Source organism: Diadema antillarum, unplaced genomic scaffold (assembly GCF_040938485.1).
Source record: "Diadema antillarum isolate AM-2024a unplaced genomic scaffold, OU_Dant_1.0 scf00000058, whole genome shotgun sequence".
Classification (NCBI taxonomy): Eukaryota; Metazoa; Echinodermata; class Echinoidea; order Diadematoida; family Diadematidae; genus Diadema; species Diadema antillarum.
The window spans coordinates 388192-406533 of record NW_027270947.1 but is presented as its reverse complement, the minus strand read 5'-3'; the positions used below and the strand labels follow the sequence as shown (position 1 = coordinate 406533).

The window sequence follows — 18342 nt, the reverse complement described above, 5'->3', positions numbered from 1 at the left end:
GTTTTCTCTCTTAGGTCCCACTGGATATGACTTGCATAATACTGAGTGTGTGCAATTGTCAACTAACTCTCAAATTCTGTACCAACACATAAGAGAGATGGATGCCTGCATACATCACGGCTGCCAAAAACAGGGCAAACCATCCCAAAATCTACAAACAGGAGCCTATCACTACCAAGATAGTTTGAAAAAGCACAAAACTGTGCATATTACACTGTACAGAGCCTACTGAGTTGATAGGGTTCCTCGTCTAAACTGATCATGTCCCAATAATGGCAATATCATCCTGCCTGATACTTTCACTTGGAATGTCACAGAAATGGGCCTCACTGCCAAAACTGTTTGCTTGAGTTTAATACAGTATAAAGAATGATTCCAATACTGTACAGAAAATCTGTGCCACTCTAATAATACAGTTGCTCAAGGACTTAAAAAGAAAGCACAACTTTCAGTCTTTGTGTTCCTTTTTGTTTTCTTCGTAAGACATTCCATACTCGTTGATCCGCGTCTTGTCCACAGGGTACAGCCTACAGAGAGGGGACAAATAATGGTACATGGCTATAAATACCTCAAGCATAAGTAATACTGTAAAATTGGAAATTTTCGCGGTGTGGAAATTTTCACATTTTTGGTACAACCAGAAACCAACATGAAAATAAAAACAACAAAACGTTTTTGACGTCATACATTCCACTAATAAATGTCTTGATTCCGCATAATTCAAAATCATGGTGGTCATGCGATCTTACCCAGCCAAGCACGAAAAATTACTACCGCGAATGTAACCGCTTTTAAATTATTTCATACAGAGGGCTACTGCAATGTACAATTGTTCTTGTCAAAATTATGGCAAAACATTGATCTAACCATGCATTACAAAATTATTCTTCAAAAACTTTTTCATTGAAAAACATTGAAATCTTGATTACATTCATGCTCTAAGGTTCAGTTCTGTTGACAGGCACGCATGCCAGTTGGCATTTACAGTCTCTTAAATAGCTCAGGTGATGTTGTGTGAATTCGCACAGTCAAAATTTGCAGAATACATGAAATATATTCTAATCATATGAAAGTGGCATAGAGTGACAAATTTGTCATGACAAAATATTGTCATAAATTATCTTTAAACCAATCTAGTGACTCTCCCACAATATGTACAAAGACTGTTTTTTAAAAATAACACAATAATCAGGTCACATAGTATGAGAGATACGAAATGAGAAATACTTACCATCTCTGATAAAGATATATGAGGAAGACGACATCATCTCGGAAACAGGCAAGGCGGTGCATGGTAGGCATGGTGATAATGAAGGCAAATACGTCATCTATAAAAGTATTGAAGGCCTGTGGAGACAGAAGATAAAAATGGTGATTTGCATTGTCTAGTATCTCGCCACAATTCCATACACGTTATGCTCTTGCACATCTCATTTTTCTTTCAAGTTTTCTTTTGTTAGAGCCTTGTGAGTTCCATTTCAGCCATTAATTCCGCCCTTCTGCACAATAGCACCAATATCCCTTTTTTTATGACTCCCTGCTATTAAATAGACTGACTTTCATTCATCTATTCATTCTTATGATTTCAAAGTGATACACTCTCGCAGACATCAATACATGACACTACAATGTACAGTCTGACCTGGATTATGTGAACCTCTTATTATCTACACTTCTCTATCATCCAGATGCCTCTAAGCAGTGAAGACACACACAAAAAATGAAAAAAGAAAAAAGATTTTAAACAATTAAAACTCCTACAAAACATGCAATTTACCTACATCACCTCTGAAAACATGTTAGAAATTTTCCATATAATTTCAAGTATACTGGCATAAATTACACTACTGCTGCAATGTACACTACTTACGTAGGTACCACTGGAGTGTTGGCATCATACATGTACATGTATTCATATACATGTAGACATAAGCATTGTTTTTCCCATTTGCATAATTGGCATAATTTTTACCTTATACATGAAGGCTCTCCAAGGCAAGTGGGCAACAGATTTCATCTGGAGAAGACAGAGAAAGGGGAAAGATTGAAGATGTTGTTATGTTTTACTTGGTGTTCTACTGGGAAATGATGTTCAATCTTTAATCATTATAAAGCTACTGAACACATAGCTAATTACTGCTAATGAATATCAAAGTCAAGTTCACTGCCAAACCAAGCCAAAGATGTTGATCCACGCTCCACAAGCAATATTTCCAGGAACATGACATATACTGTATACGCTATATATTTCGCGGGGGTTTTATTTTCGCGAATTTCGCGAGTCGGGAGCTATTCGCGAAATTAACAACACGCGAAAATATTACCTTCCAAAATGAATCCCTTGCCTTGATGATACGAACATTTCAGTACTAGTATACCATGTCACGGCTTACTGAACAGACCATACTGGCTAAGATTGTTTACGCATGTCCACGTCTACTTACGAATACTGTAGAGAGCCAATCCATTATCGCAAGGGGACCACTCGTCAGAAATCTAGCGCGAAGGACTTAACCACTTCAAAAATGTTGAACTCTAACTTACTAGTTCGCAGAGTTTGGTAAGTTTTTTTTCATGCAGTGTATAACTAGTATCATTCTTATTTGCTAGTAAGTTGAAAATTCACACTTTCTTTGCCACTTCATATTTTCTCTGGTCCCCCAATCACGAATTTAACCACTCGCGAAAATGTGTGACAGCGGCAATTCGCGAAAATTTATGTACGCGAAAATTATAGCGTATACAGTAATATATTTCATCTCATTAAAAAATGAGGGGAATTTCTCTCTAGAGTATACAGGTAACACTATTCAGTAATCCAGGGTGGTCCACGAGGGGTTTTCGCATGTCGCTGCAACATGCTAAAATTCTTGTGCAACATCCTAAAAAGCCAGCAACATGCTATGCAACATCCTCAAGAATTTGCAACAAGCTCAAAGTAAAAGTATTCAAAAATGTGCAAAACATGTGTATAACATAAGAAACATCAAACTACCAGGTACTTTAGATATTTGTGTGCAAAACATGAGAGAGAACATTGAATGTAAGCAGCACAAAGAGAGATAAGCAGCAAAATATTGCGTACTACAGTATGTACTCATCGTGTACGCTCCGCGCATATTCAATTTCTGCAATATTCTCAGATTCTGAGCTTGCAACATGCTAAAATTTCAAGTTGAGGACCACCCTGGTAATCCAAGGTAATGTTCCTAACCCTTTCAGAAGCATTATAGTTCCAAATACACCTAGGCAGTTAGGCTGATTGTGTTTAATATCAAATGGCATATACACTACTATAACAGCACTTATTCCACTAGAATAATATTTGTCATTCAAACGGAAACAAATTTTGATCAGCCAGGTATTTGTTAACACTTGGCAATTAGTCCGAAACATGTAGTAAACGAGTAATATATTTGGTATGTAAGCACAAACTGACCTCATCAATAAATGCAATGACTTACCTTGTAGTTTACAAAAAGTTGAGGTAACATGAACACAAATCCAAAGGCATAGACCCCGTTCACCAAACTTTTTATAAGCCATGAATACCAGCTGAAATGGAAGAAACACAAATAAACAAATAACTAAAGACAAATTCAGGAACCAGTGAGTTGAAAATTCTTCACTCCTATCCCCTCATCAAACATGTACAAGGTCCTACCAGTCTTGTTTTGGGTTTTATTTTGCGTGTGTGTGTGTGTGTGTGTGTGTACAATAATTTAAAAGATCATTCCCATTACTTTTCATAAATGTTTAATGCTTCCTAAAGGTACTAATATGAAGAGGATCTAATGCAACTGATTGACAAATTGCTCTACATTGACGTAAATTAGCACTGGATTGAATCATGGGCATGCATACTCGACCAATTTCATGAATTTGAATGAGGAGGATCTAGTTCATGATGCAATAAATTAAAATTATGAATTTCATGTCAATTAAGATGACAACGAATTCATGAAATATAAATTCAGATCTTTACAAAGAGAACATACAACTGAGCGTTAAAAACTTCCAATGTGCTTGACACATTTAAAAGGAACGCTTCATTCACATCTTTTCGACTACAGGAAAACCACGGTCAAAGTAATTTAAGGGGATGGCTAGTACCTGATCAGAGGGAATCAGTGGGAATACTGGGGAATGATTGTTCCAATCCTTGTGGGATTAATTTAAGAGTACATTATATATCTATTGTTGTGTGAAAATTATTTGCTTCAGAATGGTCTCATATTCAAGTAATGTGCAGTTCAATGTTTCCAGGTTAGCATGCCTGTACAGTGACGGGGCATTAAGTAAACATATAGTTTTCACACAACAATAGATATATATAATGTACTCTTAGATGAATCCACAAGGATTGGAACAATAATCCCTCAGCATTCCCACTGATTCCCACTGATCGGTTACTAGGCATCCCCTTTAAACATGGCAATAATTGCAGTCACTGCATAGATAAGTTTCATCTCTCTTTAAATGCTGTGCGAGTTGAAAGTGACAATTGTAAGGATTCTACAGCCTCTGTATTCTACAGCCATACGTTAGTCAAATATTAAAGTCCCTCTTGGATATACAGCAGAAACAGAGCAATAATGATGTGCGGTCAAAAATCTCGCCATGAACCTGGAAAAAGCGTAAAGAGATACACACAGACATCAACCCACCTTTTGTGAGGCACATAGATGAGAGAATAGATTGCACCCAGTGCACACAGGGGGTAGAGACCATACGACATATACTTCATGGCTGTGGAATCAAGCTCTGCTGTGGCTCTCTCCGAATCACTTGAGGAGCCGAACGAAACAACGGGCTTCCACCCCTCGAACGAGATGCTGAATTTAAAAGCTTTCTTCACCTTCCAGACCTGCAGGATGTGTGGACGGATCGACAGAACGGATCACCTTGTTAATCTCTCTCCAGCACAGCTGTCCCTACTAACTCACTGCACTCACACAGAAACATGGATCAATCAGCTGCAGTATGAAATTACACAGGGCAATGTACATCACAGAAACAGATTACTGCATATGCTGACATTTTCGCAGTGGTTTCATTTTTGCAAATTTTGCGAATAAGCTCTCAATTGCAAAAATAACAATTCACAAAAATATTGGCAAATGAAAACATCAAATTTGCCCTGCATACACTGTCTCCGGCCAGTTGAGCACACTTAGCATTGCAATATCCAGCAACTATTGAGCCCAGATGCTACAGACATACCAACAGCATTCCCTGGTATAGTCTAAATACTAGCAGTACTAGTTTCAAGCAATGTTTGGACAAAACTATTTGTTTGAAAAGTCACACTTTCTTCTGAAGTTTTGTCTTTTGCTCTTTTTTTTACAATTATCTTGACCACAAAACACAAATTCAATAAATCAAGAACACAAAAATATCCTATCAGCCAAGTGCCATTTGCAAAAATATCTTTACAAGAAAATATCCGCACGAACAGTATTTTCATTTTCCAAGAAATTTCAACGCAATTCAACTCAACAGCGGATGAGGAGAAGAGAATCTGTTTCATGGTTATAATTGAAGAATACAATGACTGGAAGGATTGAAAAAAAAGAAAGAAACATATTGCTGGAGATTGTAGAGAGTTGGGCTGCTGGTCAAAAAGCTGTAGCATCATACAAACAGCTTCATATATGGCAAAGAGAGATTCATGTGTTTCAATGCTGCTTCCTCCTCACCTCAATAATTGCACCTATCCCACAAGGCACTAGTACCAACAGGCTGGTGTCTTCCTCCATGAGATATAGGAAGATGATCAGCTGGCTCACACATCGCCATGTCACTGAAAAGATACAGAAAAGCGACTCAAAATTTGCAAATGTTCCTGCAGGCTTGATTGCGACACTTGCATGTGATTTGCAAGGCGCTAACATCCGCAGACAGGCTTCTTTCTCCACGCGGTACTGTAGAAGTGGACATTTTGGAGGTGTGGAAATTTTTGCACATTTGGTGCAACATGAAACTAGCATGAACTGCATGAATAAAAGCCCACAAACATTTTGCATATGTGATATCATTTCATATTCTGGTTCCACAGAATTAAAAGTATGCAAAATTATCCTACCCAGCAGACACAAAAGTATGACAAGATAAGTTAGCTCACACATCACATGACTGGAAAGGCAACCATGACAGTTTAAAATTTCCTACATATTTTTAGGCTTGGATTCAATAGGACGTGGTTGCCGAGATGACCTGGAGCATCTAAAATTTGAGTGTCAGACAGACTCACATTTACAAACACAATGCTATGCCTGACAAACTGGGAAATTCTAACTTTATGATTTTGAGGCGGGGGAAGCAAATACAGTCTTAAAATAAAACTAGAAATGTCGCTACGGCGACTGGTGTATGCCTCCGCCATAATGCATGGTTCTCCTAATAGGTCTATAGTACAATGTCTTGACAATGTGTGATGACAGTTTCACACAATTGGCAAAATATTAAAATGACAGGTTTGCCACAAATGTGCTGAATGTTCACTTTCCTAGAACTAGGTTCAATTGGATGAATGATTAAAACGTCAGAGTGCAGGTATTTGGGGGAACTGATGATTTTTACTTGACTTTTGACCCTTTTATAAGTTTATGCATTGAGTAATTTTCAAGGTATTGAGAAAAAGTATAATTTCAGTATCAAATGGTAAAATAGTATTATCTAAACCTGGCCTTTGACCTTTGACCTCACAGTTCCAAAGAGAATCACTGTTAGGTAGAACATGCATAAATATGTAAGTTTCATGACAATACCTTGAGTTACTTTTAGGATATGGAGGAAGAAGTGCAGTTTAGCACTTTCACTTGACCTTTGACCTTTTGACCTTTGACCTTTTGGCAAGAAACTTCCCACAGAATATAAATTGGGTTATACATGCATACATCAAGTTAAAAAAAAAAAATCCTTCAGGCATTACATAAACATAAGGAAAGTAGTGATATTTTGAGGAGTTGACCTTGACCTTTGACCCCCTGACCTTTGACCCATGACCCAAAACTTCCCTAGATAATCACTGCCCATTGGTACATGCATATATACTAAGTTCCATGAAGATACCTTAAACCATTTGCGAGATATGGAGAAAAACATGAAATTTCAACCTTTTTTTCACAAAATAACCTGTGACCTTTGACCTTTGACCCCACGACCCTAAAATCCAAACAAAGTATTATCCCCCCAGGATATACCCTCATACCAAGTTTGATGCAAAACCACCTCACGGTTCTTGAGATATCGACAAAAACAAAACGGGACGGACGGACGGACGGACGACCCGAAAACATAATGCCACTTCGTTGGCGGAGGCATAAAAAGTATGCCAGTCTGACTGCATCAATATGTAGGAGTACAAGAACACATAACTCCTTTGCTAGAAATATCGGGTTAGACTTTCCCTCTCTTTCTCTGTTTCACGCTCACAAAATCAACAAGGCTTATTCAAAATAGAACAGCCAACAAGAGGACATGAAAAGTCAGTATTGCTGGTAAGGTTCTACTGAGACCATAGTAGGCCTACAGGCACGTACCAGTTGAAATTGCCAAGCCAACCATAGAGTTCCTCTTCTGCCAGTAGGAAATGTCGTTCTTGAATGCCAGGAAGTCAAAGAGAAGCTGCAAATGGAGAAAAAAAGAGCAATTAGAAGTGACAAACTTTGCAGGGCCACCAAACTTTTCTCTCAGCATCTGATATGATTAGTGTAGAAAAATTGCAAGCATACTGTAAAACGAAGAATGTTCGCGTGCATGTTAATTTCATGAATTTCAAGAATTTTGCAAATTTCGTGAGAGTCAAGATTCGCGAAATTAAAATGCACATGAAAGTTCTTGTCTACACTATACGCATTGAATGTTAGATGCAACTTGCGTACATGCTGCGAAAAAGGCAGTCAACTCCAATTCGTGAAAATTTAATGCCGCGAAATGCAAAAATATTGTGTTTTACAGTATTAAAGTTAACGATCGTTGACAGAGAAAATGCAGCCTAACTCTTTGTGTGCTTTGAGTGCTGACTGGCACAAAAAAAAAAAACCTTTAGCATTGTGCACATTGTCCAAAGTCCCTTGCACAGATAGGATGAAGACAAATACAGCATTATGGTATCAACCCAGAGTTTACGGGAACTAAGCGTGCCACATGCTAAACCTGTGGGTAGCGACGAAATCTCCAAGGCACAGGAGTGCACATATCATACTCACATGGAAAAATGACACAAAGAGAGTTGCTCCCAGCATCAGCAAGCTAATGTCTGTGAAGATTCCCATCACTTCCTCAATGTCTTTATCATGAAATCCTACACAAAGAACCAGGGCATAGGGAAGACAAAAATGCGTAGGAAAGAATTGCAGAGCATTAAAACAAGAACAGTTGTCTTCCCATAATCGGGTAGTGTCAGGCAGAGAGCATTTCTTAACCCAAATGTGCAGTGAACCCCAAAAAAGTGCTCCTTGATTATGCAAAGACAACTGTAGAAACTTACAAATCATTTAATACAACAATATTGTCAAAGCATCTTTTACTGCTGCCAGCTAAGTTTCAGTCATTGTTCAAATTCATATGAAAACCATGAAATGGCAACAGTAGATCAGTCCTCTACAATGCTGATCCTCACATTGGCAACATATCAAACCAACTGGCATGCAGCCAACACAAACTGCCACAGATAATCTATAAACTTAGAAGTGCACACTGAAATTTTTCAAATATACCCTGTTCACTGGACGATAAATGCATAGCTCCTGAAGCCTCGAAGAGAGGTTTATTGTCCCTACCAAAGAGGCATGGTGGTTAGACATTTACTTTATTCATCCAAGTCTACAAGGCAAAACTGATAAGGGGTAAGATTTTGTATGTGACCTGTCCCTAACAGTAATCTGCCATAGAAGTTGAGAAAGTGCAGTGATTTGGCTGAGAATTATGAAATTTGACTTTTGAACAAAAGTCAAACTTAACTACCTTTGGTTGGAATTTACTTTCAGTTTTCATTAGAAGCATGCTACTCAGGTGCTTCAAATTTAGCTAAAGGTACATGCCACACCTCCTACATACAAGCTTGACTGCAACTAACTGTAAAAACTGCTTTTTTAGCACTCATGGGTGGCTGTCCAACCGTGTCTGCAGTGGACTTGGGGAAATAAAATGGAAGAAATAGGTTGGGTCTGGAGAATTTAATGATACATGCACTTCGTTTAAAACGTTGATGTTCTGTGTCTTTTACCTGACTTTTGTGGTGGCAAGTAACATATGAGGTAGCTGCTGAGGATTACAGATTTTACACGTAAAAAAGAAAGTATGAACTTAGGAGCTATATGATGAGTTGTAAGGAACCCTCTGTGAGACGGTGAATTCATACCAAGGTCTCGCATCATTTGGGTGCTCTGCTCCAGGTTACTGAAGAGCCTCAGCTGCCCGATGGAGAAGGGGGCATAGTGTATGGTCAGTTCTTTCTTCTCGCAGCTTTCATTGATGGGCTGATGGGGGTCAAAAGAGGTCATTTGAAATAGATTCTAAATGATAGTGATAATAATGGTAGTTGAATGATAAAAGAAGTAGCATTGATAATACTGATATTAATGACAAGGATGATGATGATGGTGATGGTGATGATGATGATGATGGTGATGATGATGGTGATGATTCATGATCTTTATGATAGTGATGATGGAGTTGATGGTGATGATGATAATGATGATGAAACATAGCAGATAATAAAGCATTTGGTCTCCAGCTTTCCAGAGAAGTCTCTTTGATGTCAGCTGCAATTATCATTATCCTTGTATTTCTACACCTCGGTAAAGATGGACACGGTGCTTGATGCAGCTTGTTTGCAGACATAACCACCTGGTAGGAATTTTACCTCAGATCTCCAGTTTAAAGTCCACAGCCTTGCTCATTACATCACAGTACTCATATCATGCACAATTCATTAAAAGAAAGAAACAAACCATGTTTTAAAAGCAGCCTCCAATCATAAACTCTCAATTGAACCATTAGAGCTTCATCATTGTAACCAGCACTGTATGCCAAAGGACTAATATCAACCTTTCAATCACCACAAACATCACAACTGACACTACCATATGCACTCATTAATTATTCAGATTATGCGTCAGACAGTGTATACAGAATAGATAAATAAATACCACCTACAAAGAAAGAGGGCAGAAGACAATCTGGAACAGTATTTTTCCAGACAACTTACAGACCTTTCAATCTGACTAATTCCTTCACATCATTCTTGATATATCACATATTATATCTTCATCCAAAGACCCTGCCACTGAAACACAGCAATGTCCAAAATTCAGTCCTCTAGTCAAATCTTATTTCTGATATTTATGCAAATGTGAATTCATATACTGATTGATAGGTTTGTATGATGGAGGATCACATAGAAAAGACATACAACATACCTGTAGATCTTTTGCTTTCTCCGATAGCTTGTGCACATACAGAATTGGCAGGTAATCATTCTGAGGAGACAGTCTGTGCGTGTGGATATAGTGATACATAGGACACAAAAATTTGTTTCCTCAATAAATGGTCTATGACTTTAATATAAAAAATTACAATGAAAATATTTGTTCTTCACAAGTTGACATGAAACATAAGATAATAAGCATAAAAGAAAAAAAAATGAAACAATGAGCGAGACATATCTGGCCGTTAATCAAAACTCATTTCTTAACTGAACATTGTATGATGTCATCAATTCGCTGCTGTGAAAACTTAGAGCAGTTGGTTGCTTGCGATTCTTCTCATCAGATTTGAAGAGTTCAGAATAGAGCTGTCAGAATTTTATACAACCAGCGCAAAACTGTGTCAAAGTGAAAAATAAGTGAGCAAAAAATGCAAGTGTAGTGTGGACTCACTTCAAGAATCTGTAAACATCGGCTGGAATCTCCATCCGATGAAACGTTACTGGCTCGACGACACTCCTCAGGTAAATTTTAGACTTCCAGTGTGCGACAGGAATTTCTGATTTTCCACTGGATGTACCCTTCTGAAAATATCACAAAGTGTGATAAAAATGTAAATGATGGTAGTCAGTGAAAATTAAATCATATTTTCTTTCTGTGAAGCTCAGAATGCAAACATATACAAAATCAATAGTTAAAGAGTCAGTGTTATTGGCATTATTTACCATTTGCAGATGAAACAAAAACCCAGCTTTAGTGCTTCAAAATACAGTTGTGTAGTTCTAAAATGTTAGTTAGGGATAGAAACAACCCATGTAAACATTTGAATCAACATAATAAATGTTAAATATACAAAGAGTGAAAAATAGTTATAATAAAAATGTTTCTACATTAAACTGTCTATAGTTTTGCCTTTATACTGAGAAATATACTGATATTTCCTTACATTTTGGGCTTTATTGCAAAATTTTGACATGGTAGGATGTTTTGTGACACAAATGACCATATATATTCATCAAATGTGATATCTCAAACATTCTTTAAGTCACTGCTCCCAACTGTAAGCAGTGCCTTTAAAATCACATGTAAAAGAATCCCAAAATGGTTGATGGCTAAATTTTGCTGCATTGTAGCCATAAACTTGTATGCAGTACCAGTATACATAAGCATTAAACTTTAAGTGGGTACTGCAACACACACAACACTTAATGGTGATGATATCTTTGGGCAATAAACTTTGAATGAGTACTGGTAAAATCCAACCGAACTATTAAAAGAAAAAAAAAATCTGAACTATTAAATTCATTGTCTCAAGTATAACATGAAATATCACAACAGCCATGAAGCATATTCATTATGTGGGTTTTCAATGTACAACCAAATCTAAACAGACAAGAGACCCGGGGGTCTCGCACTCACCTGAGTATCGCAAGTTCACCTTCCATGCATTTCAGCAGAATCTTACCTGAGAACAAGGCTGGCCACCAAATTTGCCCTTTTTTTAAATTTGGTGGCCCCGGGCCACCGGGCCACCGTTAGTGTCATGCATGTAAATAACATAACGTTACACTACTTTGACAGGCAATGTTCACACAAACAAGAACACACAGAATTACGTAAGCACCACAGGCTTCAATTTGCTATGACTCATCAAATTCCCCTGCTTTAGAATGAGAAAAACCTCGCAAGCACACGCACCTCAGCCTCGTCCTCACTCAGCAAATTAAAGGTCTCCATTCTGGGCAGAGAATACTTGGTAAGGCTCCAGGTCCGATGGGACGCCATGTCAGGCTCAAGCTTGTTGGAGCCAGAGGCCTGCAGGAAGGCGTGGATAAACAGGCTTCCATTCCGGCAAGTTTTAGCGGGTAGGGACACATTGACTGTCCTGGAAGAGAGAGGGGGGAAATAGAAAAGGAAAGACAGCATTCATAGATATTACAATTATAAACATCAGCATTCTAAATCAGAAGAAATGGACAGAGAGAGTTCCTTTCTGGCAAATTCATATGGGGGTGGGGGACAGAGGAGAGAAGATTCTCTGTATTGGGAGAGAAAAACACATCAGTTACGACAATCATATTAAATACAGCTGGGCCCTGTACTCTATTTTCTTGGGACATTTAAAGCAAGATAACAAGAAAAACAGGATACAACATTGGCAACTTTGCACAAGAAGAGTGTGCCCTCTGTTATGAATGGCAGAAAGAGGAAGATATTTCCATCAGTATCATTTAATTTTACGTTAGGGCAATATACACATCACTGATATGACAAACATCTTCAGGATCATAGCATCTATATTTCACCAGTTTTATGATTTATGATTGCCCATATTTGGGCAAGTGGAATAAAAACGACATCGCTGTGTACAATATGGTAGGTTGCTTAGATGGACTTCTTTGTTTAAGTTGTTTCATCTTCTTTTCTTGGGCCATTGTCATCTATACATACACATATATATATGAAGAGTTTGTTTGCAAAAACCGATACTTCCATATTTGCCGAATGGAGATATTTGCGATTAAAGGTCAAGAAAAATAAAGAGAATAATAAGAAAATGTTTGCTTCTTTTGACCATAACTTCAAAAATATACCTTTATATGTAGTGACCAACATATCATTTAAAAGGTATTATTTTGTACTTTATGACAGAGACCATACTTATCGGTTTTTGCGAACAAACTCTTCATATACTTATCTGTGTCCCAAGAGTCATATGGTTAAATCACTTGGGGACATTTTTGTCTCCAGTCTTCTTCATGTACATTTTAACGTCACAAGTTATGGAGACTCACTTACCAGGATGTCTCTACAGTGGTATTCAGTCTGCTTACATGAAGAATTTCGTCCTGCTGCTTCAGCTTGGGAGGGCTCGCGGAGCTTAGTGACGTATAAACTCTGAGCTGGTCAAAATATCGATAGTAAGAGGTGGAATTTTTAAGGGCATGATGAAAAATGTGATGGAAGATGCAATAAAAGTGCATAGTTAATATATTTTGATTGTAAATGCCTGTTACATACTCAACATGTCATGCATACAGAACCCCAACTGTGGTTAGTAGTTACTGTTTGATTCCAACAATATATTGTCCACAACATAATCACTGACATGAGACTACTAAAGGCCAACTTCTGTCTTCATAGTGACTTTCACAGAGGAAGCACCTCCTGAGTGTCTTTGCATTTGCCATTTCAACTTCGCATCACTTCAATTACGCTGTAAAACAATCATTTCCTGTATTGGGTAATGTGGGTCAATTACATCTAGAAAGCACCTGCCCTGTATATGAAGTGGCTGTGGCAGGGCCATAACTCCATTTTAGAAATGAATGATAAAACCCCTGGCACTGTGGTGTTGCCACTGCTGTTCTGTATTTTTCTACACTACAAAATACACTGAGTTATCAATACCCTTCAGCTTCAAATAGCCTTTTTTAACAGCTGCACATTTTGAGAATAAAGATATTGACCAAAAAAAAAAAAATTATGTTTTAACTGCAGGGCATACTTGCTAGTGTAGAGACTTCTCAAATTTTGAGATAATGGAATAAATTTCATACAATCATGATAATGGGAAACCAAATGTGTACAAACTAAAATAAGTCTATGAATATCATATAGGAAATAAACGGTACAGACTTTAAAATATATAACTTGCAAATGAGATTTACTGGGGTAAATTCAATTCTTGGGCATGGAAGAAGAAGAAGAAAACAAGAAAAACTGACATTACTTATTTTTATAGCAACATAGCTTGCTGACCACAACAACACAACTTGCTGACATAACTGAATTTTTATAGCAACATAAGATGGCTCATAAATGTTACCTGTAGTTGTGACTTTAACTTTTTGTTTTCATATCTGCTGAGGCACTTGCTCTTCCCTTCCTTGGCAATGTCACACTGGGGTGGATTGAAGAGCTGGTATGAGGTATAGATGACGTTGCACAGGTAGCCCAGGAAGAGTACAATCAGGACGTTGTTGAAGAACTTACCAATGGATGCCATGACTGCGCTGTCAGGAAATTTTGATTGGTCATGATGAGGCACAGGTTATCATGAGATTTCTCCCACAGAAAGAATATAAGGATCTTGACCTTTGGCATTTCCTTGGTTACTATGAACCCTCAATCACAAACGGGATTTATGTTTTTAAAAAAAAAGAAAAAAAAAAGGAAATTTGCTCTGTACTTTGTAGTCTGAGTGGCTGAATTACAGAACTGAACTTGTGACATTAAAAATACTTTTTTTAAACAAGTGTATTGGCTAGATCTGTTCACTTCAGGCTAGAGAAGTTGCACTTTATCATTCACGTCACAGACAGTTATATTATCCTTTGAATAGAGAGAGTCTCAAGAGGCAGAATCAGGTATGTTAACCAGGTGTGTTAAGAGGTAAATTACACTGATCAATAACCTGAGCAAGTCATAGACCTAAATTTAAAAAAAAAAAAAATACTGTTTATCATCAGATATGCAAATGGAACCAATTTGCAAGAGGTAGAAAAACACATTTTCTGGACTAAGGAAAAAAATGCCTACAATTTCACATCAACACTAGACTAGTGTTTGAGAAATTCTCAACTCAGCTTACAGAATACCGGTATGTTCTGTTTGCTAGCAAGAAGGAGGAAGTTGCACTTATTTTTTCATCTTATTGTTACTAACGTTAAGGCTAGACTAGAGGCAGAGCTTGATGGGCTGAGCTCATCACATCACACGATTTGTTCTCATGTCACAGAAAGGGCAAAAGCACCCCGCCCGCGCCCGGCCCCCTGACAAGATAACAACAGTCTATATGCTAACCAGCTCTTGAGCCTCTAACTCAACATGTGCGGTGTTGCGTACAGGTGTGAATATTTTCGTTATCAAACATCACAAATTAGGCTACGGCTATATTTTCTACATTGACAAGGTCCCAAGGTCAAAAGGAGATTACACATGAACACGAGACCCTGAAGACACTGCACGTTTTACACGTTCCCACATATTCATATTCATGTAAACAGTCATATCTTTCACGGTGTAAGGTCTTCAAAATATTTAATTCTGCAATATCCACGTGCATTAAAAACCTCACTCTTTACGAAAATTCCGACACATGATGTAGCATACACTCGCTCAAAGTACTCACTTTACGGCAAAGCACTGATCTCTCGTAGTTTCGAAACATTACTTACTTTTAGCAAGGCAGCCAAAGAGCCGGGGTCTCAGTTCTATAGCTGTATGTCGTAGCATAGCGAGTAGCGCGCTTATTACACCGCGATCACTGAACTCTCTGCTACTCTGGCAGCGACGCGGGGAAGCGGGGTCGGTACACAGAATGAGTTCTGTGGGTCGGTAAGCCTCACTGTAAAGCCGGTAAGTAGGCCACAAGCTGTGACATCCCTGGATGTAGAACGGGGTGGGGGGCGGGGGCACTTAAAAAAAAAAAGAGAGATATATAGGAATACATAGCTCTAGACTAATCCACTTGGGGCCACCAGTGTTTTTAGGGGGGGGGGGGGTCGTTTTGTTTTTTGTTTTTGTTTAATACCCCGAAAGTGGCACTAGAAAAATAAAACAAAAACAAAAACAAAAACAAAAACAAAAACGTGGTTACTAAGCTTATTTTTCGTGCTGCTCTGTTTTGTTTTGTTTTGTTTTTTTTTTTTGCTTGTTAGCTGATGAAACCCTGAAGTGGCACCAGAAATATACTAGTAAACTGTTCCCCCTCCCCCCCCCCCCCCCCCCCCCGCTTTTAAGAACGTGGCGCCGGCCGTGACGATACCCTAGCTGCTACTTCCTCAATATCCGATCTTCACCTGGGCTATAGTGATTGGGATGAGGAATAAGAATGTTATCAATATTTATAACAAATTGTAATGAACAAGGCACCACGTCCCAATGCCTTACTCGAGATGAGTTTGGGGTCACGATAAGTGAGAGAGCTGTAATTCCATCCTTGACAACCATCACAACAGTGGCGGATCCAGAGGGGGCGCACCGGTCGCGCGCTCCCTCTCTTTATTTTTGGTTAAAACAAAAGAAATAAAAAGAAAAAATGGGGGGGGGGGCGTGCGCCCCCTTTAATTGTGTAAAGGCAACTCCCCTTTACGGAATTCCTGGATCCGCCCCTGATCACCACCTTAAATTTCAAATTGAAATAGTTACACGCAACAGATTGCCGATTATAGTAGTTATCACTTCAGTTGTGAAGAAATCTATGAAAAGGGGCGTGTATTCTTCTTTTCCATTCTTCTTGATATTCTTTCTCATCTTTCATCTTTTTTCTTTCATCTTTTCCCTTCTTTTTCTTTTGGTTCCTGTCATCTCTTTCATTCCACTTTGTTAAATTTCAATTATCACGTGCGTTTGTGGTTCAACGCAAGTTGTTTGTTTGTTTTATTTTGCATAATTGCGTACAGTACAATTGTTAAAATAATGAAATAGCTGATTACATAATTATTGTAGACTGAATCAAAGACATAAATTTGAATTTGATGTGCCAACATTACTAGGGTATGTATAGGTCCAAGACTACAGGATTTCTCAGGCGGCGATAAAAATTGGAGATACTAACAGACCTTTCTGAGGGAATTAAGCGACAGAATGGGAACGGTCATAGTGAAGGGTATAGGGTCTCATATCTTTTTGAAAAATATACATCTATATTTCTTTTTCATCTTTAACTATGGTTTGAAACGTATATCAGCCATGAAGCAACTCCTCTGATCTTCTTCGTATACATACCTATAGGACCTATACTGCATTGTTGAACCTGTATAGGGTCTACCAATTAACTAAGTTCAGCATTATCATTTTTCATGGATTTGTGTTCTTCTTCTAAAGCGGGCCACAAAATGGGGTGTATCAGCGTATCCCATCGTTGATATGAGCGTAGAGTAGACCACCTACTTTAAAAACAGCACTGAAGATGTTAATCACGCACTAATCAACCACCACTTTCTGATCACTTTTCCTATACGAATTATAGCCCGACCGAAATGGCCGCCGGGGCCGGGGGGGGGGGGGGGGGGGGGCAAGATTATATAATTTTTAATGTAAATATGTTTTATTAACAAGATAATAAAACAAAGATAGGCTCTACTCTTTATGGTACACCATGGTTTTTGTCTAAAATGATCCATCAGAACCAATAGGAGAAATTTTATAACATACCTCGATGTGTATAACAGACAATACCTCCCACACACAGTGTGCACACACACACACACACACACACACACAAAACAAATCTGCTTCAACAAGCAGAAACTGTCAACAATATTAATGTTAACTATTCAATATGTCAATCAGCTTTGCAATGTACTCTTTTTCAAGTGCACTCCTTGTAGATTATTTTGAGCTATCGACTGGCTTGAGTGACAGCACAGGCAAAAACAGATCATGAGACCAAAGTACGAAAAGTGTTTAATCGTATATACATCACAGAAGTCGAACATCGTCGGAGTCAAAACCAACAATCAGTCTGTTGACTCGAGTTATGCAGAGATGACAGTAGGCCTATAATTTGACATATTTTAATCACAATCCTCAGGAGGACAGGATATAAAGATAAACAAAATAGGCCTAATTTGTTCCGTCGTCGGGTGATATATACTATACACAGGCAAATAGATGAATACATAGATAGATAGATAGATAGATAGATAGATAGATAGATGGATGGATGGATGGATATATAGATAGATAGATAGATAGATAAATAGATTGAAATAGATAGATATAGATATAGACATATAGAGAAATAGCCATAGATAGGGCCTAGGTGTATATAGAAAAGATATAGTAATTAAGAGAGAAAGGGGGTAGGGAGGCTAACTAGAAAATTGCATAGGCCTACAGTTCATTGCAAGATTATATGAACTTGAGACACAAGAGGAAATCAACGAGACTATTCTGGGTT

At 38.1% G+C, this 18342-nt stretch overlaps 1 protein-coding gene across 1 annotated transcript; it reads right to left on the bottom strand.

The window, feature by feature from the left end:
• Positions 1 to 448: 448 nt before the first annotated feature.
• LOC139715964 (lipid scramblase CLPTM1L-like) lies at positions 449 to 15662 on the bottom strand. Its single transcript, XM_071627510.1, has 15 exons — positions 15614 to 15662; positions 14263 to 14449; positions 13233 to 13336; positions 12132 to 12318; positions 10887 to 11014; positions 10428 to 10500; positions 9368 to 9485; positions 8214 to 8308; positions 7545 to 7629; positions 5700 to 5803; positions 4668 to 4867; positions 3465 to 3555; positions 1973 to 2017; positions 1232 to 1347; positions 449 to 527 (listed from the first exon to the last, which is right to left on the bottom strand). The coding sequence occupies exons 2-15, from the start codon at positions 14440 to 14442 to the stop codon at positions 449 to 451; spliced, it is 1605 nt and encodes a 534-aa protein (XP_071483611.1). The 5' UTR covers positions 14443 to 14449; positions 15614 to 15662.
• Positions 15663 to 18342: the final 2680 nt, after the last annotated feature.